The sequence below is a fragment of the Elephas maximus genome, chromosome 13 (assembly GCF_024166365.1).
Source record: "Elephas maximus indicus isolate mEleMax1 chromosome 13, mEleMax1 primary haplotype, whole genome shotgun sequence".
In the NCBI taxonomy this organism is placed as follows: Eukaryota; Metazoa; Chordata; class Mammalia; order Proboscidea; family Elephantidae; genus Elephas; species Elephas maximus.
The window spans coordinates 68,638,294-68,663,831 of NC_064831.1; the positions used below are offsets into that span (position 1 = coordinate 68,638,294).

The 25,538-nt window shown below is 52.5% G+C and overlaps 1 protein-coding gene across 2 annotated transcripts in view; it reads right to left on the reverse strand.

Annotated features, from left to right (window-relative positions):
- Window positions 1-23,536, reverse strand: part of ADAMTS7 (ADAM metallopeptidase with thrombospondin type 1 motif 7) — a 48,426-nt gene extending 24,890 nt beyond the window's left edge. For both annotated transcript variants that reach the window (XM_049852834.1, XM_049852835.1), the window contains exons 1-8: window positions 23,235-23,536; window positions 13,872-14,227; window positions 10,699-10,864; window positions 9,960-10,165; window positions 5,173-5,256; window positions 4,646-4,770; window positions 3,789-3,938; window positions 2,334-2,477 (exon numbers count right to left, since the gene is read on the reverse strand). In XM_049852834.1, coding sequence (XP_049708791.1) covers window positions 2,334-2,477; window positions 3,789-3,938; window positions 4,646-4,770; window positions 5,173-5,256; window positions 9,960-10,165; window positions 10,699-10,864; window positions 13,872-14,227; window positions 23,235-23,337 — 1,334 coding nt within the window. In that variant the 5' untranslated portion in view covers window positions 23,338-23,536. The remainder of the gene's footprint in view (window positions 1-2,333; window positions 2,478-3,788; window positions 3,939-4,645; window positions 4,771-5,172; window positions 5,257-9,959; window positions 10,166-10,698; window positions 10,865-13,871; window positions 14,228-23,234) is intronic.
- Between the last annotated feature and the right edge of the window lie 2,002 nt (window positions 23,537-25,538).

The window sequence follows — 25,538 nt, forward strand, 5'->3', positions numbered from 1 at the left end:
ATAGGAGACTTAGCCACAGAGGCAAAGAAAAATATTATCCTTAAAAAGAAAATGTCATCTGGTTACAACACTTGGTTCAACCAACAATAAAGAGGGTTTACACAGTCATAATAATGAAAACACTGAATATGAACCTAATCAAAATATGTTAACACTATATCAGGGTGTGGCAGGGAAGACAAATTTGTGTACAGAAAGTAATGCAACGGAGCTGAATCCACTGTACAAATCAACAAATAATATCTAAACTGAAAAATCAAGAAACAGCAGTCCAGGAATTCTTTTTGGAAATATGCAAGTACATAACATAAGAAAAAGCTAAAAGAGTAAAAGTTGAAAGTAGCTGCCTAGAGAAAAAGAATGGACAGTGGGAAGGGGTGGAGAAGGTGATTTAGTGCTCTGCTGTTGCCATTTTGAAATTCTTCATAATATTATCTTTGAACCCGTGTTTTGTAAATGAAGTCTTGCCATAGATTGAATTGTGTCCCCCCAAAATATGTGTATCACTTTGGCTAGGCCATGATTCCCAGTATTATGTGATTATCCACCATTTTGTCATCTGATGTGACTTCCTATGTGTTGTAACTCCTACCTCTATGTTGTTAATGAGATGGGATTAGTGGTAGTTATGTTAATGAGGCAGGGCTCAATCTACAAGAACAGATTGTGTCTTAAACCAATCTCTTTCGAGATATAAAAGAGAGAAGCAGGCACAGAGACAGGGGGAGCTCGTACCACCAAGAAAGTAATGCCAGGAGAAGGATGTGTCCTTTGGACTCAGGGTTCCTACACTGAGAAGCTCCTTGTCCGGGGGAAGAGTGATAAGGACCTTCCTCCAGAGCTGATAGAGAAATAAAGCCTTCTGCTGGAGTTGATGCCTTGAATTTGGACTTGTAGCCTACTAGACTGTGAGAGAATAAACTTCAGCTTGTTGAAGCCATCCACTTGTGGTATTTCCGTTACAGCAGCACTAGATGACTCAGGCAGGCCTGATGGGACAAAGGAGCAGGCAGGTGGGGAGAGGCTACCTGCACAATGTGTGTGTTTGTCATTCCTTGCCACCCCATTCACATCTAGCATTTGCTTTGCCCCATGAGCACAGAATTCTAGTGGACTCACGACGTGTAGGAGACTCAGAGACTCAAAGCAAGTACAAAGTAAGAATGCTCTGCCTACAACTGAGTCAGAGAGAACGCCTTCAGCCCCAGGGGCCACACTTTCCACTTGAACCAGAATTTGCTTCAAATGCAGAAGAAGGCAATGATGTTCTAAGAAACACCAATGACCAGGAAATTTTGTCATTGTTTCTTATTCATGTTACTTCCCTGTATTAGCCGACCACTTACACCGAAAAATGACTAGACAGAAGGAAAAGGAAAGGTAGAGCAACCGCAACTCTTTTTTCTTTATTCCTCCCTCCCTCATCAGTAAGGCAACAGGAGAGGGTGTTGGTGGAATGCGCGCATATCAGGGAGTAAAATAACACCAGCTGAGTTAGTTTTGTGCAACATTTCCACCGGTTTTTAGTGGGTAGTCAGTACAAGCTATGAAACACAACTTGTGGCATTTCAGCGATTCCCTCAGAGTTAAATGCTCTTTTATTTGCATTTAAAACTGGCAGTACACACAATAAAGATGAATGGTAAAATTTATGCTAATAATTTAAATTACGAATTTTCCTTTACCTAGGACACCATGACAGAGAGAATGCGGAAGAAAGGAAAAAGCTTCATATTTTAGGATTTTTAATAACACTTTTTTCCCTGCTTTTCACAGTTAGGTGCCACCGAGTTGATTTCAACTCATAGCAACCCCATGTGACAGAGTGGAATTGCCCCCATTGGATTTTCTAGGCTATAATCTTTACAGAAGCAGGATGCCAGCTCTTTCTCCCGTGGAGCTCCTGGATGGGCTCAAACTGCCAACCTTTCAGTTAGCAGTTGAGCACTTAACCATTGTGCCACCAGGGCTCCTTTGCTTTTCAATGGACCCCACAAATTATGCAGCCAGCCCCGCACCTCCTCTAGCTTCATTTCCTGTCCAGCCTCAGTTCGCATAACCTCAGTGAAACTGCTTCTCTTTCCTGTCTCCAGGCCTTCATTCGCGCATCCTCTACCACGAACACCATTCTACCTGCTGTATCTCTGGGAACCCTTGCTCAGGTTCCAAGATTTAGCTCAGGTGTCCCCCCTGGGAGGACTTCGAGGACCCCAGCCCCCATCTGTATTGGGTGCCCCTCTACCCTGGCACTACAATATCACTTCCTGCATCTCCCACACTAGGCCTTGATGTCATGGGCAAGGACTGGGTCCCCAGGGCTGGGGGGCACTTACTCAAGGAACCTGGTGATGTACTCGCGGCTGCAGCGGGACCAGGTGAGGGGAGCAGCGTCGTACAGGAGCTGTGGAGACATGATGAAAGGCCGTTTCCCAACGGGCTCACAGTCATTGCCGCTTCCGTCATGCTGAATGCCAAAACTGCGTGAGACACAGGCCCCAGGGGCGGGTGAGCTGGTGGGAGGCTGCCAGCCTGCCCCCACCCCAGAGGCCTGCAAAGTCCTGGCTCCCAGGGCTGGCCCTGCCACCAAGTGACTGTGTAGCCTTGGGAAAGTTACATCCCCTCTCTGAGATCATGTCCCTTAATCTCATATATGAGTGTGATAGCTGGAATCCTGTGGAGTCCTCCTCCAGGTGCACCAGCCCAAGCCTGAATGACCCAGGGCAGCCCTGCTCCTGCCAATGATGGCAAGCCAAGCGTGGCAGCCCATCACGGCCTGGCAACCTCACTGGTACCAGCAACAGGCTGACAGAGGTCCTTCCATGCCAAGGTCTTTGTTCCAAGACAGTATACTTGAGTCAAGCAAAGAAGGTCCCACTCCACCACAGAAAGGTCTCGATAAACCATCCTTGGCCAGGGCACGAGAAAATTCGTATCTCCTGAGCACCTGCTATGGGCCAGGCACCAGGCTAACCGCTTTCACAAACACTGTCTTGCTCAGTATTCAGACTTCCCAGGAAGGCATTATTATCCCCAGAGAGGCTCAGAGAGGCTAAGGAACTAGTCAGGGTAATATAGCCAGGAAATGGCAGACTGGGGTAGAGAGCTCTTTTCACCACAGTAGGTGGCCTCAGAGCCCTGTGTGCATGGCCATAACCCAGGGAACCCAGTGTCTAGGTAGATGATCCCAACACCTCCGACCTTCATCGGCTCACCAGATAGTCTTAGGTGCTGCCACGGTCACCAGTTAAACAGGAACCTGCCACCTGCCCAGGCACAGAAGACTAGGGCATGGGTCACGCTTAGACATGAGAGCCTCAGGCAGAGGGTGTCAGTGGGAAAGAGCTTTGGACATCATTGAATTCAACCCCCTCAATCTATAGGGAGCACACAGAGGCCCAGAGAGGGCAGGACAGTGGCCCAAGGGCACACAGCAAATGGGAGTAGGTAGTGGGGACCAAGAGGTAAAGATGCAAGCACAAAGGCCAAAGGAGAAGGGCCACCAAAGATCTATGGTGACACTGTGGCCCATACCACCCCCCCCATCAGATAAGACTTGTGCCAGGCCAGCCCCAGAGGTACCCAGGTGGTGCCCCTCTCATGTTCAACAGGGAAGCATCCCGGGGGAGGGACAATGTGGGGATGGCACATGACCAGATGAGTGGGGGCTTGCTCTCGTGGGGCAGCTTCCATTCCCCAGGATCTTGTGGCCCACAGGCCTGGCTGCCCTGCACCCCAGGTTGGGAAGGTAAAGCAGGGTTCTTGGAGTGGCAGTGGGGGGGACAAAGTACCTGTGCCCGAGCTCGTGGGCCACGGTGAAGGCCAGGGGCAGGCCCGTGTCCTCGTTGATGTTGCAGCTACGGTGCGGCTGGCACATGCCCGCCACGTGGGACAGGCCCAGGGTCTCACAGGGCCGGTTCATGGCCGCACACAGGTCCTTCCTGCACACATGGAGAGAAGCGGGGTCTCAGGCTGACCTGACCCCTGACCCCTGGCCCCGAGGGATGGGAAAGCTGCCCCCCACCCTCTCGCTCGCTCCATGACCCCAGGCCACAGCACAGCGGCCACCAGAGGAGCAGATACCCTCACTCACACATGACCCACCGATGCCTCCTTGACCCATGCACTGTTAATTTTGGTCACTATTCGGTGAGGGTGCTGATAGAAACTGCCAGAGTGCAATAGAGGCAAAATAACTCCACCTGGAGTTTAAAAATACTAATTCTGTAAGAAGTAGCACCGGTGGCACAACAGTCAAGCACTCAGCTGCTAACCAGAAGGTCGGCAGTTCAAACCCACCAGGCACTCCGTGGGAAAAAGACCTGGCAATCTGCTCCTATAAAGATTTCAGCCTAGAAAACCCTATGGGGCAGTTCTACTCTGTCACACGGGGTCACTATGAGTTGAAATTGCCTCCACGGCACCTGACAACAATAATTCTGTAAGAGCCAGGGCAGACCTGCTCAAGTGCTGATGAGATCCAGCCTTGGGCCAAAGGTGCTCAAACTCTCCTTAAAACGGGCCTCCCCAAGAGTGGGGCTGCGTCTCTCCCCAAATCAGGGCTTCTCCCTGAGGGTAGGGTACACCTCCTTCAGATGGGCTCTCCACCCCCTATCCCCTGCCCCCAGGCCCCGGCAGCTGGCAGAACCTGGTGAGCAGGATGGCGGTGTCGTGATGCAAGGGGTGGGCATCTCCCTTCATGTTGATACTCTTCTGCCACTTGCAGAAGTTCCTCAGGGTGTTGTCTGCATGGTGTGTGATCTTTAGGTCCTCCTGGGGGCACAGAGGGAGTCCCTGGGTGGTGTAAATGGTTAACACACTCGGGTGCTAACCAAAAGGTTGGAGTTTCAAGTCCCCCTAGAGATGCTTTGGAAGGAAGGCCTGGCAATCTACTTCCTCAATCTTCCTCCTGAGCTCCAAGAGGGTCAGGCCCATTCTCCTCAGTCCCAAGGAGGAAGACAGGCCCAGAGGGGGCAGAAGGAGGACAAGCAGCCTGACCACCACTCCACAAAAACCTCCTGGAGGGGACCGGAGGAAGGGTCAGCCAGGGACTGGGGGGTGACAGATGGCAATGCCCAGGTCAAGGAGGCCCTTGTGCTTTTCCACATGGAGCTGGAGGGCTCTGGAAGCCACTGTCCATCCCCAGGGGGCAGTGGGGGCCACACAACCTCTCACCTCCTCCTCTTCCAGCAGGACCAGGCGCACGATGGTGATATGGATGGGGTTCCCAACGCTGGGGTCGTGAAACAGGCCGGTCACCTACCCAAGAGATGGGGGTCAGGCTGTCACTCAGGATACCGCACACAGGCAGCCAGCGCCCACCCCAACCCACCTGGACGGATGCACACCTGCGTGCACGCAAGGCTGCACACGTGGACCTTTTATGCACGTGCACCCACACTGAATGCATCCCCCCGTCTGCACACACACATTTCCCCAGCCCAGCAGCGGCAGAACCGGGAGGACAAGGAGGCTTCCCAGGCCCCTCCCAGGCCTGCCACCTGTTCTGAGCACCAGTTTGGGCCTGCTTCCAAGTACCAACCCCCACCCCACTAAGCCCAGCAACCGCAGCTCCGCTCTCCCAGGGCTGCCTGCTTGGCCCATCGCCAGGTCCTAGTTCTGCCTACTGCAGCCCCCTCCTGCCCTAGGGATGCCAGAGCCAGCATCCCAGGATTGAGCCCCCCAGTGAGGCATGAGACCTGGGTAGTGTGGGTATCCCAGGCCCAGGGAGTTTTCCCACTGCTTTGTTACCCCATCTTCTGGGGGCTCTGGCACCTGGGTGGAAAGCCAGGGAGCCAAGGGGACAGGTGTCAGAGGCCCCATGGCTACACGGGGAGCTCTCTACTGAACACAGGCCACCCCCAAAGATGGAAGGTGAGCCAGATGCAGGAAAATGGCCCTTGGGCATTAGGGAGCTATCAGCTCTTTCAAAGCCATCAGCTCGGAACAAGGAAGAGGCCAGCCCATGATGGGGGACAGGTGTCAAGTTCCAGAGGGCAGAGATAGCAGGACAGGATTCTAACAATTCCATCAAGAAAAATAAGACAAAACAAACACTGCTCGGGGGGCACCACACCTCTGATGATGGGTGTGGATGCACTTCTAGAACCCAGGGTCAGAAATGGTGCAGTGTGCCACCACCCGTCTCCACGCCCAGGCTGGCACACGGAAGCCCCTCTGCCACCTTCTTTCCCCCACATCCAACCAGTGTTGCCTCCTCAATTTTGCCTGACTCTGTCTCTTCTCTCCATCCCCACCATCACTGCCCAGTCCAAGATACCATCATCTCTTTTCTGGCTAGCTGTCACGGTCTAGCAGGTCTCCCCACATAATCTGTGGCCCCTCCAGGCCACCTGTAACCTAGCAGCTCTAGTCATCTGTCTTGAAAATACAAACTCAATGTCACCATGCCCTTGCTTAAAGCAACTGAGTGGTTCTTCATTGGCCACATGGTAAAGACAGATGTCCCCAGCCTGGCCAACAGGCCTACATGGTCTGGTCCCTGCCCATCTCTCTGGCCTCACCTCATGCCCTCACTCCAGCACTCTGGCTCTCTCTCAGAATCCCATGAGTCTTCCTACCACAGGGCCTTTGTAGATGAGATACCTCAGCCTAGGAAATCTTCCCTCCCCTCAGCTCCAAGTTATCTTCTACTCTCTCTACAGCTCTCAGACCCTCCACCGTGTCCTTGGGAGCCTCCCAAAGCACCATGAACTTGTCCTTCCCAGCACCCACCTCAATGGCACCTTTACATTCAATCGGGTGATGGTTTGATTAATGTTTGACTCCCTGCCCAACTGTGACCTCCATGAGGGCTAGGGCTGTGTCTGTTTGGACTCCCTCTTATAGTCCCAGTGCTCAGCCGAGTGTCCAGCCCATGCAGGACACTCAAGAAGTATCTGTTGAACGAACAAATGAATTTTGGGCACTGTGCTGGGTATTTCCAATGCATTATGTCATTTAAAAGAAACAGTGTGGAAAATGAGAAAAGTATCCTGCAGAAAGTCAGATTAAAAGAACAAATCTTTCCTAAACTACAGATAGGTGAACTTGGCATCAGCCCCCAGTGAAATGACTTCCAAGGACAAGAAGCCCCTAAGGGTCCACTAAGACCTGTCGCAGCAACCGACCCATCCTACATCCTGAGTTAGGGCTAGGGGCAGCTTAGTGCCCTTCCCTCAGCAGATGTAACACTTCTCACTGTCTCCCAGAAGTATGGGGGGAAAATAGGTGCTAAGAGACACTGGAGGAATGGGGAGTCGTAATTGGTTGATCAACTTAACCTAGCAGTGTTTGTTAATGGCCTAAGGTCAGTGTGGGGTGTTTCAACTAGATAAATGATATCCGGGGAAGTGGAGCCTTGTTCAGGAGCCCTGGTGGCAGGGTAATTAAGTGCTTGGCTGCTAACTGGAAGGTTGGCGGTTCGAACCGACCAATTGCTCTGTGGGAGAGATATGGCAGTCTTGTTCCATAAAGATTCATAGCCTTGGAAACCCTATGGGGCACTTCTACTCTGGCCTATACAGTCACTATGAGTTGGAATCTACTCAATCGCAACAGGTTTTCTTTTTCTTATTTATTTATTTATTGTGCTTTAAGTGAAAGTTTACAAGTCAGCCTCTCATACAAAAAGTTATACACACCTTGCTATGTAGTCCTAGCTGCTCTCCCCCTAATGAGACAGCACACTCCTTTTCTCCCTCCGTATTCCCGTGTCCATTCAACCAGCTTCTGATCCCCTCTGCCCTCCCACCTCCTCTCCATACAGGAGTTGTCCACATAGTCTCATGTGTCTACTTGAGCCAAGAAGCTCACTCCTTACCAGTATCAGTATCTATCTTATAGTCCAGTCCAATCCCTGTCTGAAGAGTTGGTTTCAGGAATGTTTCCAGTCTTGGGCTAACAAAGGGTCCGGGGACCATGACCTCCAGGATCCCTCCAGTCTCAGTCAGACCATTAAGTCTGGTCTTCTTATGAGAATTTGAGATCCACATCCCACCGTTCCCCTGCTCCATCAGGGATTCACGGGTTTTGTTTTTGTTTTTTTAAGAGCTCTGCTCTGATGCAGACATGGAGAGCAAGCCAGAATGAATATAAAGTAAGATTTGGGGGTTGTAGGTGACCACAAGCACCCAGAGGATGTCATGAGGAACTCTGCTGGGCTGAGTGAGTCTTACTCTGCCCAATTCCTGGCACACAGGGAACACTGAGGGAAAGGAGGTGAAATGAACCCAGTTAACCATCGGTGGCTCCAGACCACTCCTGGGCCTCTTTCAGGTTAAGCCCTCTTAAGAAGTGAGAATAGGAAGGACAAGATCTCAGGGTTTCAGGACCTGGCCTCTTCCCCTGCCCCCAGCTTAGGGGCCAAGCTCTGCTGGACAACTCTGGCTGTTAGTGGTTCTCCTCCCCAGACAGACAAGACTGAACAGAGGCCTGAACTGGGCCTTTGAATCCTTGAATGCCAGGTTCAAGGCTGTGGCTTCCATTTTATAAGGAATGGGGAGCCAGTTATGGTGGCTGAGTCAGGGAAGGACTGACCCAGAGCTGAGCTTGCAGATGAGGAGTCGAGCAGTAGGGGTGTGATGGCCAGCTGGTAGAGATAACAACCATGAACAGAGCCACTTCTTGTCTCTGAGCCTCAAGCCTCGCAGATGTCAAATGGGTAGCTGGACTCTGATGATGTCAGAGGGTGCTTCCTTTAGGGTTGTATGGGGGAAGCAGCAGCATATGACCAGAGGCAGATTACCCAATAAGCAAGGTAAGCCTGGTGCTTACGCTGCTTACCAGATCACCTGTAGTGAACAATTTCACATTTTTTTCACCACATCAAAGATTCTGCTTCTAGATATGGCTGGCATCTGTCTCTCTCCCAACCCCATAGCACCTTTCTACAGAATCAAAGCTTCTTTTCAAATTTACGATCCCTGTGAAACCCATGTGAAATTGGTCAGTACAGATTATTAAGTAAGTAAACCCATGCTTACCTTACTCACTGGGTAATCCACCCCAGCATATGACACACACCTCAGGGCTCCCCTTAAACATGACCCAGCTTCAGAGAACACACCCCTCACCCTTGTCCCCAGCCACCCAGCCCAGGGCAGAACCAGGTTTGTGTGATGGCCTCCCCACTGGATGTCCTGCTAAGAATCCCAGGGCAGAGATCTCTTCTCCAAGGGGCTGCAGGAAGCAGGTGGTGACTAAGGCCTACTCTGCACGCTCAGGGCAGGTAGCAGCGGGAGGAAGGCTGGCACCTCTGGGAATCACCAGCTCCAATCAGCTGAGTGCTCTGAGTGGGACTTAGGAGGCCTGGGCTCCCATCTATGTCTGCCTCTGCCTCGCTGTGTGACCTAGGCAAGGCACTCAACCTCTCTGGGCCTCGGTTATCACAAATGCCATGTGGGGTCATCCCCAGTTCACAGATAGGTAAGCTGAGGCTCAGGCAGGTAAAGTAACTTGCCTGCAGTCACAAGCTAGTAACTCTAATGTGTGCTGATGTCCCAGGCAAGGGCTGTTCTGGCTGGCATTTCTGTGTCCCCAGTGCCCAGTGGTGCTCCTGGCACAGAGGAGAAAGGAGTTTGCTCAGGGCAGTGTAAATGAACCAACCAGTCTGCGAGCTCTCCCAGGCAGGCACAGAGTTGTAACTGCCTCGGTCTCCTTCTACCCAGCTCTGGTCCTGGCAGTGGGTAGAGGCTGCCTATCAAATGCCAGCTGAGCCAATGAGGTGGCATGAAACCCAATGATGTCCCCACAGTAGCCCTGGAGGTCTCACTCCTAGAGGCTTACTGCCAGGCCCCCCACCCTTTCCTGGACCTTGGAGCTTAGAGACATGTCCTCCTGCTTGGGGTCTGGGCCTGAGTCTGGGTCCCAGCCTGTCAGGCTTTCTGCCCTAAACTTACCTTTTGAATCCCCACCTCCATCCCCTCCCAGCCTTTGTCACCCACCACCTGCAGCTGACTCACCATATTCATGATGGTCAGCACGTAGTTCTCAACATGTGGCTGCCCGTGATACTCCACCATTTTAGCATCAGCTACCACCAGGGTCTCCACCCACTTCTCCTTGCTGACCGAGCGCTGCTGCAGACGCCTTGGCCGCTGCCGCTGCCACTGCTGCTGCTGCTCCCAGTGCTCCCGCCGAGACTCCAGCTCCTCCAGCTCTGGGGATGCTGTGGACCCAGATGGGGAAGGGGTTAGCTGCTGGCAGGGCTCTCCCCAGGGCAGAGGGAACAGCACTGGGATCAGTCTGGCTGCTGCTATGGCCATGCTGCAGAGGAGGTGCTAGGTTCCCCACCAGGCTCATAAAGGTGAGTTATTCCAGGGTGGGAGCAGGCTGGGGAGAGGAAAGAGGTTTCCAGCTAGTTGCTCTCCTGGGGCCAGGTATGGCCTGGCCTTGCCTGGACACTTGGGAAAGAATGACTGGTGGGGCTGGAGGTGCCACAGGCACCTAAGCAGGAGGTGGGTAGGGGAGACTGAGCACAGAGGTGGGGAGGTGGGAGTGAGGCAGGCCTGATGGGCAGAGGTTGCAGGCCCCTGGCACATCTGGAAGGCACAAGCTATAGCCAAGTGTTGGTCGGTCTGTCTGTGTCCCTCTGGTCCAACGGGAGGTGGGCAGGTAGATATTGAGTGAGGGTTCTAGAAGGAGCCCATTGTCCCCCCAAGCCCACCCCCTAACCAAGGGGCTGGCAGCAGAGGGGAGTACCTTGCACCCCACAGGTGCCCGGAGCCCTGGAGGCACCCCTCTCTGTCTGCCTCTCAGGGGCTTGGCGCTTGTATACCACATGAGGCTGGGCCTGTCCAGGCTGGGCTGGGGCACCGTCCAGAGGCTCAATGAAGTAGTCCTCGTTGGAGAGCTGGAACACGCCTTTCTGGGGAAGAAGCACCAGGGCTACATAGGGAGGCTGGCTCTCAGGGCTCTCCTGCCCATCCCAGAGGCCCCATCTGCCCAACTGTGCCCACGCTGCTCTTACCACTCTTGACTGACGCCTGACACACCATGCTTTCCTCCCTCTGGGCCTTGCCCACTCTGTACCCTCTGCCTAGAACGTCCTTCCCCACCATCCTCATGCAGCCAAAGGTTTCAAAACTCAGGTCAGAGGCCAAAGCCCCCAGAATGCGAGAAGTGGGTCTGCGACCAAATCTAACAAGATGGCGTCTTCCACACAGTCCTAGACAGCCGGCAGCCCAGGCCTCTAGGCCATTTTGCATCTCCTTCGCATGCCAGACAATTCCAGCCACTGTGCCCCCTTTCAGATGGCCCAAGCTTCTGACCTGCCCACAGTTTCCCTGAAGTGATGAATCACTCTGAAAGCAGCTCCACCCACACCTGAGCCATAGAGATGCTCACAACCACTGGGACATCCTGTTCCCTGGACCCAGGGCCTGCCAGAGAAGGGAAGCTGGCAGGGGGGCTCAGGCATGGCCACCTGGCATCCAGAGAGTCTAGGGAAGGAAAGAGCCTTGGGAATGACCTCTGGACAGTCCACCACCTCCTGAGGAAGCTCAGACCACTAGGGGACGGCTCCAACAGGGAAGAAGGATTTGGCAATTCTGCCCCTTCCTTGGGTCATGCTGAGCAAGGGGGTCTGGGATGCTGGAAAGTGCATCAGTTTCAGGGTCTGGAGACCTGGATTTCAATGCGGACTCCACCACTGGATAGCTGGGTGGCCTCAGGCACATTCCTCTCTGAGCTTATTTCCTCATCTGTAAAATGGGCATGATGTCCCATATGGGCAGCTGCTGCAAGAGACTCAGCAGGATTACCTGTATGTACAGGGATGGGCATAGGCTCCACAAAGGAGAATACGTGGTGGTGGTATCACGGCAGCTGTGGCAAGTAGCTAAGAGCGTGGGCTCTGCAATCAGACCCCTTTTCCCAAGGTGTTTGTAGGGGAGAGACAATAAAAAAAAAAAAAAAATACAAGCGCAAGAATAAAACTAAGAGATAGTGGAGTGCACATGGTAAGGACGGTGCTGCACGGAGGGCTAAACGGGAATGTGACACTGAGGAGACAGCTACTTCTGATTGGGTGGTTAGGGAAGATTTTCTGAAGAGGTGACATCTGAGCTGACATCTGAACGCAGAGATGGCAGGTGATGATCTTGGGAAAAGAGCATCCAGGCAGAGGGAACAGCTTGGGCAAAGGCCCTAAGGTGGGAATGAGATTGGCATGTTCGGGGTGTGGAAAAGCTAACACGTATTAAACAGCTACTATGTGCCAGGCACTTTCTAATCTCGCTACTCACAACTACCCTATGCAGTAGGTGCTACTATGAGCCCCATTTCACAGATGAGGAGACTGAGGCACAGAGTGGAGGTGCAACTTGCCCAAGGTCACATAGCTAGAAGAAAGTTCTGTGTGGCTGCAGCAAAGGGGAAGAAAGACAGGGTGGTGAGTAATGGGGTGAGTCCCCCATGTCCTGGAGGAAGGAACAGCAAGCGCCCCACTGAGCTGGGCCTCCACCCCCAGACCCACCCAGTCTCCAGTCTCTGGGGTCTCCAGACGCTTGTCCTCAGGCAGGGAAGAACCACTCACTCCCCCTTTGGAGGAGATTCAGTTCCGGGGATTCACAGGTGCTTCGCCAGCCCTGACCAAAGACGTCAGGTGGCAGGACATTTTCCCGGCAGGTACTCAGCATACCTTTGCTCAATATATGATCCAAAGGTGAGCCAGAAAGGTGGCAAGAAGGTGGGCATGAGATGGGGTCTGCCAAGGAAACAGGGCAAACTCCTCAAACTCGTCCGAGGCACAGGCCTGGGAGTCTTAGACTGCCTTAACTCCTGAAAGCCACTCCAAGCAGCCGTCATCTCCACAGACTGCTCAGAGCTCCCACACAGCAGCCCACCCATCCACCAGCTGTGTCACTATCCCCTGAGCTCCCCTGCAGCCCAGGACAGATGGGCTTCCAAAGGCAGCCATTGGCATGAGCTGCCCTGGCATTAGGCCCTATCCAACCTATGGCTTCTGCCTGAGCACTCTGAGCTGAGGCCTCCTGGACATGGCTGATGGCTAACAGTGTGCACACAGCCCTTACGCCTCCCCAAACACCGCCCAGAGCTGGGAGGGCAGGGTTGGGCAACTAAACAGAGAGAACAAAGAGGCCCCATCCTGCCTGGGGTGGAAACTGCTGTAACAGAGCACTCAACCAAAAGGAGGCTATTAGGGCTGCACGCCATAGCCAGCATCCCCCTTCAGCCCAAAGCCCAGTGGCTGACGCCTGCTCTCCCGGGAGCTCTGATCTGGACAGAAATGGGCTGACGGAAGAAGCTTACCACCCCTTGAGGAACGGCTAAAAAGTAAAGGGTGCCTACCCCAGAGAAGAGCAGCTTAAGGGGGTCTGCAGGGGAACAAAGTCGTAACACTCCATAGAAAGAGGAGGTCAGCTGCTTTCTGAGTTACTTAGTCTGTAAACAAAAACCAAACCTGTTGCCATGGAATCAATTCCAACTCTCGCTGACCCGTGTGTTACAGAGTAGAACTGCTCCATAGGGGTTTCTCAGCTGTAATCTTTATGGAAGCAGATCACCAGGTTTTTCTTTTGCTGCACCGCTAGGTGGATTCAAACCACCTACCTTTAGGTTAGAAGTCCGGTGCAAACCGTTCACGCTACTCAGGGACCTGGTTAGTCTACAAACGGTGGTTCTCAGAGTAGGGTCTCTGGACCTGCAGCATCAGCATCCATGGGAATTTGCCAGAAATGCAAGTTTTTGGTGCCCTCTCAGAAATCATCAGCAGGTGATTCTGACTCACCTGGAGGTTTGAGAACCGCTGACCTAGACAAGGTCTGCGTGTGTCAGGCCCACGGTACAGGAGTGAACACTAAAGCCCAGGCCACTAGCCAAGTCCACCCCCATCCCTCGCTCAGTGCACTCACCAGGCCGTTGCAGGCACTGATGGCCGCCAGGCCGCCCTCGAGCTCGGGGTCCTGCACCTCACCGAGCAGGTGGCAGGAGGGGGTGCCGGTCTGGATGTGTGTGCGGCCCAGGCCGCCGCGCCGCCGCGTCTCGCTCACGAAGCCGGGCGCCAGGAGCTGCCAGTTAGCGGTCAGGTTGAAGCGCAGCTCTCGCCCACGATACAGCAGCTCATAGAAGGCAGGCGCGTTGGGCCGACCAGACACGTCCCGCTTGCGAAGGACGCGCGGCCACAGCTCATAGGACAGAAAGGAGCCCCCTGCGTCCACGCGCACCGGGTGCACGACGTCCAGCGCCTCCCGGCTCTCAGAGGCTTGACCTGCAAGAACACACGGGGCGCTTTGGTCAGCACCAGCCTCGGGGACGTGGCTGGTGGTCTTGGAGGGAGTAGCCAATAGGGAGCGGCTGGGGTCAGAGGGCCTGGGTTCATCCTGTGCAGCCTACTAACTCTGCTAGTCCATCTCTCTGGGCCTCAGATTCTCCATCTGGCTTACTGCAATAACCTCTTATTAGGTCACCGTGCTTCTACTACTGCCCACCTCAACCTGTCCCTTTGTTGCTGTTAATTGCTGTGGAATAAATTCTGACTCATGGTGACCCCATGTGTGCGGAGTAGAACTGCTCCATAGGGCTTTCAAGGCTGTGACCTTTTGGAAGCAGATCGCCAAGCCTTTCTTCCAAGGCCCCTCTGGGTGGGTTCAAACCATCAACTTTTCGTCTCGTAGTTGAGCACTAGTAGTCTGTGCCACCCAGTGACTTCTCAACCCTGTCCCGAGTTCCCTCCATTCCACCCACTGGCCTCCTTGACATTCCTCAAACAGACAAGATGCTTCTGCCTCAGGGATTTCACACCATTCTTCCCTCTACCTGGAACACTCTTCCATCATACAGCCACATGGCTAAACCGCTAACCTCCTCAAGGGCTTGCTCAAATGTCTCCTTCTCAGTGAGGCTTCCCCTGACCACTTTATTTTAAAATTGTAACTCCCTGGCCCTCTCTATTCCCCTTCCCTGACATCCGTATCATTTACATGCTTGTTACATTTACATGCTTACTGTTTCTACTATTTATCTGTTTTCTCCCTCTCCCCACAGTGTAAGCTCTAGGAGGGCAAGAAGCTTCCTAGTCTTTGTTTGATAAGTGTTACGTGCTAGAAGAGTGCCTGGCAACTAGTCGTTGCTTGGTAAATATTGGTTAAGTGGATCTACAGAATGGGGATAATAACAGAAGTGACTCTCTTGGGGCCCTTGTGAAGATTAAATGAACCGAGCTAATCTACACATAGCAGTGCCCACTGACTGAACATGGTGGCAGTTAGGACCATCATGACTATTATTAGCCTGGTGGATTTAAGAATGTGCTCCCAGGTACCTGAGGGTTCCTCAGGTGTCTCCAGGCCTTCCAAGGTGGGAGACTAAGGACCACCAAGGTGGGCAGCCCCTGCCCGCCTACCACCTACCCCTTCACCAGAACAGCTCTGGTTCCTGTCTTTCCCAGGTAAGAGTTCATCTGAAGGAAGATTTCCAGGGCTGGAAAAAATCTGCAGACTTCTGCTCAGCCTCTTGCAGTTTGCAAAACCCTCTCCCTGTAGCCCGGTCCTCTTGGATTTTTTTGCTAAGGTCCAGATTCTTAATCTTTTTCTTGCCATGGTAACCTTTCCCAGAATGTTTTTATTTTCACAAATAAAATACACGGGCGTACCAAGTGTCATGGATTGAATTGTGTCCCCAAAAAATATGTGTATCAATTTGGCTGGGCCATGATTCCCAGTATTGTGTGATTGTCCACCATTTTCTCATCTGATGTGATTTTCCTAGCTGTTATAAATCCTGCCTCTATGATGCTGATGAGATGGGATTAAAGGCAGTTACATTAATGAGGCAGGGACCCAATTTACAAGGTTGGATTGTGTCTTCAGCCAATCTCTTTTGAGATATAAAAGAGAGAAGCGAGCAGAGAGACACAGGGACCTCACACCAGCAAGTAACAACAGCCAGGAGAATGGCACGTTCTTTGGGCGAGGGTCCCTGCACTGAGAAGCTCCTAGATCAGGGAAGATTGATGACAAGGACCTTCCCCTAGAGCTGACAGAGACAGAAAGCCTTCCCCTGGAGCTGGCACCCTGAATTCAGACTTTTAGCCTCCTAGACTGTGAGAGAATAAATTCCTCTTTGTTAAAGCCACCCACTTATGGTATTTCTGTTATAGCAGCACTAGGTAACCAAAACACCAAGGAAACTGATTATATTGAAACAGTTATCAAAATATATTTTGGAGTTACCAGGGGCAGATGGGAGGGAGGCGGAAACAAGGACTCAACGCTTAAGGGACACCGAGCTTCTGTTAAGGGTGATGGAAAAATCGGAATGGATCAGGGTGACAGCTGGGCAGCAGGATGAACATAAATAATGTCACTGAACTGTCCATGTGAAAAGTATTGAAATGGCAAATGTTTTGTTACATAGACATACTTGCCACAATAGAAAAATTTTTCACATATTTTTAAAGTGGGGTGTAGAAGTATGTGCTCCTTGATTAATATAAGGGCAAATTTAACAACTATGATAACTTTGAAGTAGTGAAGAGCATAAATTGGTTTTTTCTAGTGATGACAAAGTCACAAGTGCTGCTAATACTGTTGGGATTTGTCGCTAACACGCATAATCGAAGGATATGCTCAATTTCACTGAGAGATTAGGAAAATTAAAGATGTAATCTTCTCCCAAGAGCCCTGGTGGCACAGTGGTTAAGTGCTTGGCTGCTAACTGAAAGGTCAGCGGTTCAAGCCCACCAGCCGCTCCACAGGAGAAAGATGTGGCAGCCTGCTTCTGTGAAGATTACAGCCTCGGAAACCCTCCGGCGCAGTTCTACCGTGTTCTATAGGGCTGCTATGAGTTGGAATCGACTCGACAACAACGGGTAATCTCCCATCCAAGTTCCTTGTTGTTGTTGTTAAGAGCCATCGAGTTAATTTTTGACTCATAGCGACCCCATGTGACAGAGTAGTACCACCCCATGGGGTTTTCTGGGCTGTAATCTTTACACCAGGGCTCCTTTTTTCGTTGTTTGTTTTTAATCTTTACAGGAGCATATCACCTGGTCTTTATCCCGAAGGACCACTGGGTGGGTTCAAACCACCAACCTTTCAGTTAGCAGCCAAGAGCTTAACTGTTGTGCCACCAGGGCTCCTTATCAAAGTTCATGGACCCCCCAGATTCTACTATGGCTCCTTAGGCCAGCAGACTTCAAGTGAGAACGTCTGTGGTCAGGTCTCTAGACTATTTCCTAGATGAGAAAGCAAAGGGAGGCTCAGAGAGGTAGAGAGACTGGCCTAAAGACACACAGCAAGAGAGGCAGAGCTGGGGCTGGGACTCAATTCTCCCCAACGGCTTCAATCTCATCAGTGATATTGTTCTACATTCTCAGCAATCTTTCCCTTGCTGGGGGTCATTTTCCCCATTGCTAAGGTGAAGGAGTTAAACTAGATCAAGTTTTTCAAACTTCTTTGGCCACCAGATCTAGTCTTCAAAAAAAACACCATATTATGTTAATGGAGGAGGAACAATTCAGAAAAAAAGGGTGAGATGGTTTAACACCTTGACGAATGTGATCGGTGTCACTGAATTACACATGTAGAAATTGTTGAATTGGTGTATGTTCTGCTGTGTATATTCTCCACAACAACAAAAAATAAATTAATTTATAAAAAATAAAAAAATAAATGCATCACATATCAGAGCAGTACTGCTGAGGGGAGCCCAAAGGGAGCCCTGGGGCCCATAGTCTTGCCTCCCTCTCTTTCTGCAGTTCCCAGACTCTGAGGAGCACAGTTAGGAAACTGGATGGTCTGCAGTTTCTCCCATTCCCAGGTCTTGCCCAGACTGACTGGGTGTATGCCCAGCTCCTGGGATCCTGGCTGCTCATAGCAGTGAACCTTCAGGCCCACAAGAATGTCTGGGTGCCCTGCAGATTTCCCACCAGGGCTGTCTCTGCAACAGGTGGGGTGGAAAGGAAGCCAAGCCCCAGGCTGTGGCTCCATCCAGGCCGAGCCACGTGCACAGTGTCCTGCACACCACTGGTGTACCCCTCTGCTGAGGACATCCCCCCACTGCACACCGTTGCCTAGTGGGCTGGTGGCCAGCAGGGCACAGAGATGGTGAGAAGCATCTCAAAAAGCTTGCTTCAGGAGGCCAGGTGTGCTGGGGTGACGTGCTCTGTGGCTTTGGGCAAGTCTTCCTATCTCTGAGCTTCAGGAGGGCACTAGTGCCCTGGTTTGCCAGACTTCCCGGATAAGAATCACTGAGGTATTGTTAAAAACAAATTCTCAGACTCCATCCTAGACCCACTGAATCAGCATGTCCAGGAAACAGGACTGGGAAGCTGAGTTTTTTAAAAAGAGCCTCGGGGGACTGAAATCATCAGGGAAGTTAGGAAATTCCCTGCTGGGAGTAAAACTGGCTGAACCTCAGCAATACCTGGAGAGCTTGGAAAAGCTGCCCATGTCCAAGACCCAGCCCAGGGATGCTGATTTCATAGACCCAGGGCTCTGGGGCCCTGGAATCTGTATTTCTCTAACCCTTCCCAGGGTTCTGATATAGCCATTTCAGAAGCCACTGGGCTGGATGATTTAAGGAGGCTTCTTGCTCTAGCATCCTAATAAGGGTATTTGGGATTGCAACCCCATAACCACAGCCTACAAATTTGTTTTTTGTCAATTTGTCGATTTTTTTCAGCTTGCTTTGGCTGGCAGAAATATTGCAAAGTGTTTTAGTCAGTTGGCAATGTTTAAAAATCAGACAAGCTTGCACAAAACCCTAATATTTAGCTTTTTCTTGAAAAGACTTAATATCCACCCATACCATGCCTAAATTCCCACCTGGTGGATAGAAGTGGCTGGAGCCGAACAGTTGCTGCCCCTTCAGAGGGCCCGTGCCTTCCACTGGCCTCAGTCCTCACCACTCTCCACTGTAACACTGTGGCTGAATGTAAGTTGCCCTTTGGTGTTGCACTTATGTTGTCTTTCACTCAGTAAAGCACTGAGTCTCTGACAAAAACGGGAGAACAAGAGATGGTCCAAGAGGCCCCACGTTTCAAGAAAAATGTGTCTCCCCACTTGCCTAGTTTGCTCATTTATGTTGCCTGCCCGGTTCCCATAGTCATTTGGTGTGTGACTCTTGGCTACTAATTGTGAGGGAGTGCTATGTTTTCCAAAGTCCAGGGAAATGTACGAGACATCATCCTTGCACTCAGACTAGATCAGTTAGAGAAATGAGTGCGGGATAGTCATGACTCCCACCCCTAACACAGTGCTAGGGAGGTCCAAGCAAGGTGAGGGGACACCTGTTGGATGGTGTGATGGTTAAGATTGTGTCAGTTTGGCTGGGCCATAATTCTCAGTGTTTATACATGATCACTCCCGTGATGAAATCTGCTGTGAGTAGCCAATCAGTTGAAAGGGAGTTTCCTTGGCGGTGTGGCCTGCAAACCAAATACAAGCAGACATTCTAGCTTTTTTGACTGTTCTGGACCCTGCGACTGCCTCCTGGTCGTCTGACCTCCAGTTCTTGGGACTTGAGCTATCTGCTTATCTGCTGATCTTGGGATTCATTGATCTTCACAGTCCGTAAGTGAGAACCCTCCTCTCCAACCTGACAATCTTGGGTTCACCAGCCCCTGCAGCTACATGAATCAGGAGAAGCCTTGTGGTCTTGCCTTCTAATCTTGGAATTCATCGATCTTCACAGCCTGTGAGGAAGAGTTCTGTTCTCCGACCTACCGATCCTGGGTTCGCCAGCCCCTGCAGCTATGTGAATCGAGAGAAGCCTCTATCCTGATCCACGGACTTGGGACATTCCAGCCTCTACAATCGCATAAACCATTTCCTTGATAAAAATCTCTATATATTTATACGCTTTACTGGTTTTGTTTCTCTAGAGAACCCAGGCTAAGACATTTGGTACCAAGAGTACCACCAGTAGATCAGGTATTAGTGAAATGGGAGGCTCTGGGTGAACACATGTGTGATATCTTTCTACAGTTTTGCCAGAATTAGAAGTAAAAAGAAGCTGTTTGGTTGGTCCTACTTTTGCTAGACAAACTGATGAAAGAAAGAGATGCACTCAGGGCATCAGAGTCAAAGCTCAAGCACTGCATAAATGACCTCCAGCCTTCCACTTGTGCTTTGAAAGAGAGCCTTATTTCTTGTAGTAACAGAGCTGAAATTGCTGAAAATCAAACCCTGAGTCTTATTGTAAGAGTGTTTGAATTACAACACCAGCTCAATTGCCAGCCTAGAAAGGTGTCTGAAGTTAAAGTAAGGGCACTGATTAGGAAGTTCTAAAGAATACTTAGCCACTTCTTTCCAAACTTGCTGTTTTATCTCTTTGCCTAATGGCCTAACATGTTTTTTAGTCAAAAGGAAAAAAATAATTATTGGATGCTATCACTTTTATCACAACTTTTATTCTCCTGTTTTGTTCTACATTCTTTTTTTTAAATTTTTTATAATGAATGTGTATTGTTTTACCACTAGGATATTTTTAAAGGAGGGGAGAATGAATTAAAAGTAAATAAATCTTTCTCTCAATTTCTCCTACACCTGACCTCTGGTAGAGATCTTGGTAGCCAAAATTACCACCACCTAGTGCCAGCAAGGGGAAATTGCAGGTTCCAGTAACTGATAAGTACCTGCATCAGAGTTGAGCTCGCAGAGCTAAACCTGCAGTGTGATGGCCGAAGGCATCATTGGGCTGGAGTGCCAATTACTGTTCATAGTTCAGTCTGTTCCACCAAGTCAGGAGATCTGTTTTGACTGGACTGAGCTCCTGCCACACTGGGTGTTAAATACTTTCATTATCACTCCTGGGTGACAGAACTGTCACTTTAGAGATTCCACCAGAGAAATGCCAACGTAATGTTTACCCTCACCTCCCTATCAAGAACCTGAGTTATAATCCTGCCCTTCAAATGACCTGCAGCTCATGCCAAGGAGGAAAAATAACCAGGGTGTGTGTATGTGTGACACATGCCCCCTCCTCCATGAGTCTGCAGGCATGTGGCTGATACACATATAGGTGCATGTATGCAGGGCCTACATGGTCACTTCAGTGTGGTGGGGGGACCAGGGGCTGGGCCCCAGTCCCAGCAACCCCATCAAGTCCCTAGGTTTGTCACAGGTGGAGAAGAAGTCAGTACACAATTCCTAAAAGTGACCCTAGGGTGTGTCCTTTGGTCTCAGTGGGCAGAACCCCAGGCAGCTGGGGCAGCTGCAAAGAAAATGACGCAGAGCTCAGCAGCCTTACGGTGGGAGATCCTGAGAGCAGAAGGAAGAGGTCCCCAGGCTATACAACTCTGGGGATACTGGAGACAGACACCGTGCCCTGACGAGGGGGCCCCAAAATTAGATTGGAGTGGGTGCCAGCAGGTCCAAGTTGCAGGGCTCACCAAGGATTTCTTAATCTTATGAGGTTCATCTGGCAGATCAATAAAAATAAATGGCCACCACATGGACATTACTCTGTCCTGTGCTAAGCAACTGGCATTCAGTATCACATTTAATCCCCACAAGAACCCTCTGAGGTAGATAGTATTTATTATTCTCATTTAACAAGTGGGCAAACTGAGGCCCTAGAGGGGCAGGAGGTTGGTCAAGCTCATACATGGGTCTGGTCTGCAGCAGAAGCAGAGAGGCTCCTGACCAAAACGTCCCCCCAGTCACCCCTTCCACAACAGCCGGAGGCCCTGAACCCAAGTTCAGGCTCTGGGGCAGTTCTCTCGGGGAACCACTTTCCTGTCCCTCATCCCCACTACCTACATCCTCATTGGCCCCCAGCTCAGGGCAGTAGGGGAAAACAGGCTTCAAGCAGGTGGCCCTGGAATGCAGACCTAGCAGGTCATTCTCCTCTCTGAGCATATTTCCTTACCCATAAAAGGACTTTCCATCCCCTTCCTTGCATGTATGTGGTGAGGTTAGCACATAGTAAAAACACCAGTTCCCCACAGAGCGGACCCCAACACATGGGGCGCTATGTGGTCAGAGTAGAACTATACTCTATAGGGTTTTCAATGGCTGATTTTTAGGAAACAGATCACCAGGCCTTTCTTCCAAGTCCAACTTCCAACCTTTCTGTTAACAGCTGGGAGCACTAACCATGTGCACCACTCAGGGACTCCTGGAGCACAGCAGGTGTTCATTAAATGTTTGCTCCCTCTCCACTTTGCTGCTAGACTGACCCTCCCTAAAACACTGCTTTCAACACCCTACTCCCTTTAACAGCTCCCCAGATCTCTAAGACCTGGTTTAAATGTCCCCTATATTCCAGCCCATAGCTTTTCTAACTTAACAGCCAGAATCCCTCTATTGAGGAGGCAGGTCTCCCCCATTGATCCCCACATAGCCTAATCCAGTCCCGAGGGTCGCCCCTCACCAGCTCCACACCCTTCCAGCCTAGCCAAAGCCCATTCATCCTTTCAGTCACTCCAACCTCAGGCCCCTCCTCCTCCACAAAGTCTTCTCGACTCTCCGCCAGCAGGGCTCTCCCCCGTATAGGACGGGCCCCCATCACAACCGGAGTTCTTGGAGCGCCGAGCCAGGGGCCTCATACACCGCGGGCTCCTGAATTCCCAGGCCGACTGCCCGGGACGCGCCAGGAGCGCAGCGGCCCTGCCGGCGGCGGCGGAGCGAAAATCTGGACCAGCCCCAGCGGCTCGTCGGAGGTCGGCCGGACAGGCGGGGCGGGGAGAGTCAAGCCGAGGGCCGGGGAAAGAAGCTCCCGCTCCCGGCTCCACTCCCCGCGCCTTCACACTTGGGGAGGGGGGAGGCAGGAAGTGCAAGGGCCGAGCGAGACCCGGCCCCCCGCGCCCTTAAGCAAGGGCCGGCTGCCAAGCTGCGGTGGGCGGGGGTCCCAGGCGCAGCGGGACTCCGGGGACGCGGCGGCGGCCCGCGCAAACCTGCGACCTGGTGCCCTCGCCGGCCAGGCCGCTTTCCAGACGAGGCACGCTGAAGAGGGTGAGAAGCCGGGCTCGGTGCAGCCCCTCAGACGAGAACACCCCGGAGAGGCGCGAGTCACTGCACCCGAAAGGTGGAAACCCAAGTCCCAAGAGCGGAAGGTGCTATTCAAGGTTACATGCAGGGTCAACAGCCGAGTCCCGGGCTAGGGAAGGTGCCCCAGCGGAGCGGTTTCGCTCCCCGGACCTCACCCATGTCCCTAACTCCCTAACATGAGAAGGGTGCGACCAGCTTCAGGCACAGCCGGACCGGCGAGGGGTCTGCAGAGGGGAGAAGGGGTAAACCGCGGCCGGGGGAGCTGAGGGGGCGGCCACCCACCTGGTGCGGGTCCGAGGGCGCCGGGCACCAGAGCGCAGAGCAGCAGGAGGAGGGGGCGCAGCCGCGGCGCGGGCCGGCTGCGGGGACTCGGGCCGCTGGGCATGGCCGGGGCCGGGCGGCCGCTGGGCGACCCCGCGCGCAGACTCTTGTCCGTCCCGTCCGATCGCTGTCCGGTCCTGGGTTCGGCTCAAGCCGTGCCCGGCCGCGTGCCGTCCCCGGCGTAGTCCAGCCCGGCAGGCGGCTGCGCTCGGTCCGCGGGCAACAAAGGCTGCAGGGCCCGCCCCCTCGGCCCGCAGCGGAGCCAAAGAAAAGACAAGAGAGCAAGGAGGAGAGAAAGAAAGAGGGAGGGAGGGCGCACGGCCGCGGGCCCCCGCCCCGCCCCTCGGGCTCCTTCCCCCGCCCCGGGGCTGGTCCACCCTCCGCGGCCGAGCCTCGCCCCGCCCCGCCCCGCCGGCCCCGCCAGCCGCCTGCCGCGCGCCGGGCGGGGCCCAGGGCAGGACACCCACAGCGCCCCCCGACGGACGCCCGACCGCCCTTCAGGCCGAGTGAGCCCCCTGGCGGCGGAGCCGGGCTGGGTCCTCCCGACCTGAGCCCGCGGAGGTGGCCCCAAAATCTGAGATTTCCGGAATGTCTGCTTTGTCCCTGAACTGAGGCACCCCTCGGTGTGCTCTCAGTGGCTAGGCAGACCAGACCCTCCTAGGGAAAGGCACACGGAGGTTTCCCAAGGGTCCTAGGATCACTCAGCCGAGCGGCAGGGATCCCGGGGGTCCGGAGGTAGGTTCTGCTCCGAAGCCAGCACTGGACATATGCCTGGGCCGTCCGCTGGGTGAGTTGCCGTTTCCCACGCGAGGTGGGGCCCCAAAATTCCTCGTCTTGGGACTGTTTTCCAAGTGAATGTTTGCCTGGAGGGGAGCACAGTGTTTGACCCACAGGCAGGGGACTCTGTGGCCTCACCCAGGCCAGTGCCCACAAACTCTCAGCAGGGGCCCCCTGGGAGTCTGGAGGCTGGCCAACTCCAGCTTCACATCCCAGGCCAGCCTCCACCCCAAACACCGGCCATCTGTCCTCTCTTGGCCCTGGCCCTAACTCTGGGTTCAGGCTTCCCTACCCCTGAGCTCTCAGGAGTCCCCTCAAGGAACCTCCTGCCCTCCACCTCCTGCTTTCACTAAACTTGCCCCCCTCTCTGTCCCTCAGGACGGTTGTGGTCATCTTCCTCCCATTGGCTAACCTTGGTGTAGCCACCCTGCCCTCTGAGGCTCATACACCTCCTCGGCTCGCAGTGGCGGTCATTTTCCAATCTCCTGTGCATTTTCCCTCATTTCCTAAAACTCACTTCTGGCTCCCTCTCCACCCTAAGCCCTGCTGACCTTCTGGGGAACACATGTAACACATGACCACTCAGTTCCTTGATGGCCTCATTTCCAATGATGGTCCACTCCACCTCAGCCACCAGCACACATGGTCACACCCTAGGCTGTGTCCTACCTCAGAACTGCCCTATCTTCAAAATCTAAAAATCAGATCCCCCACTCCGAGACCAGACCCTGCTCTCCATCCCACCTTTTCAGCACTCTCACAATCATGCTATGTATTCTCCTTCCAGTCCCTTATTGTCTTCCCCTTCTCCCCTACTACCAGCCCCTTCTGGCCTCAACTACTTCCCTCCCTAGCTACATTCATTGTTTAACCTACTCAGCTACCTCACATTTCTCCCTACCCCTAACAGCAGCTGGCCCAGTGACAGGGGCAATTCAGGCCATCACTACATACTACCCCACCCCACCTCCACACGATAAGCATATGTAACTGGCACCCACTCATTTTTCGCTCTGTCTGGACACAGTGGAGCAGGCACCTTCTGGCAGTCATAGACAAATGCTTCCACCAGGGCTCTGTGGTCCCCTTCCCACCTGCCTCCCCAAGGATCTTGCTCTAGGTATCTCCCTCTTTCCTTGGTCTTTGTTGGCTTCCAACTCTAATCTAAAAACATTCTTGTCTCCTTCCTATTAAAAATACTGGTAAAAACCCATACATCTATGGTCAATTGATTTTCGACAAGTGTTCTGAGTCCATCCATCTCTTCAATAAATTGTGCTGAGACAACTGGATCTCCACATGCAAAAGACTGAAGCTGGATCCGTACCTCACACTGTATATGAAAATCAACTCAAAATGGATTAACAACCTAAATGTAAGAACTAAAACCATAAAACTCTTAGAATAAAACACAGGAGTAATGCTTTGAGACTTAGTTTTCTACAATGGACTCATGGATACAACACCAAAAGCATGACCAGCAAAAGA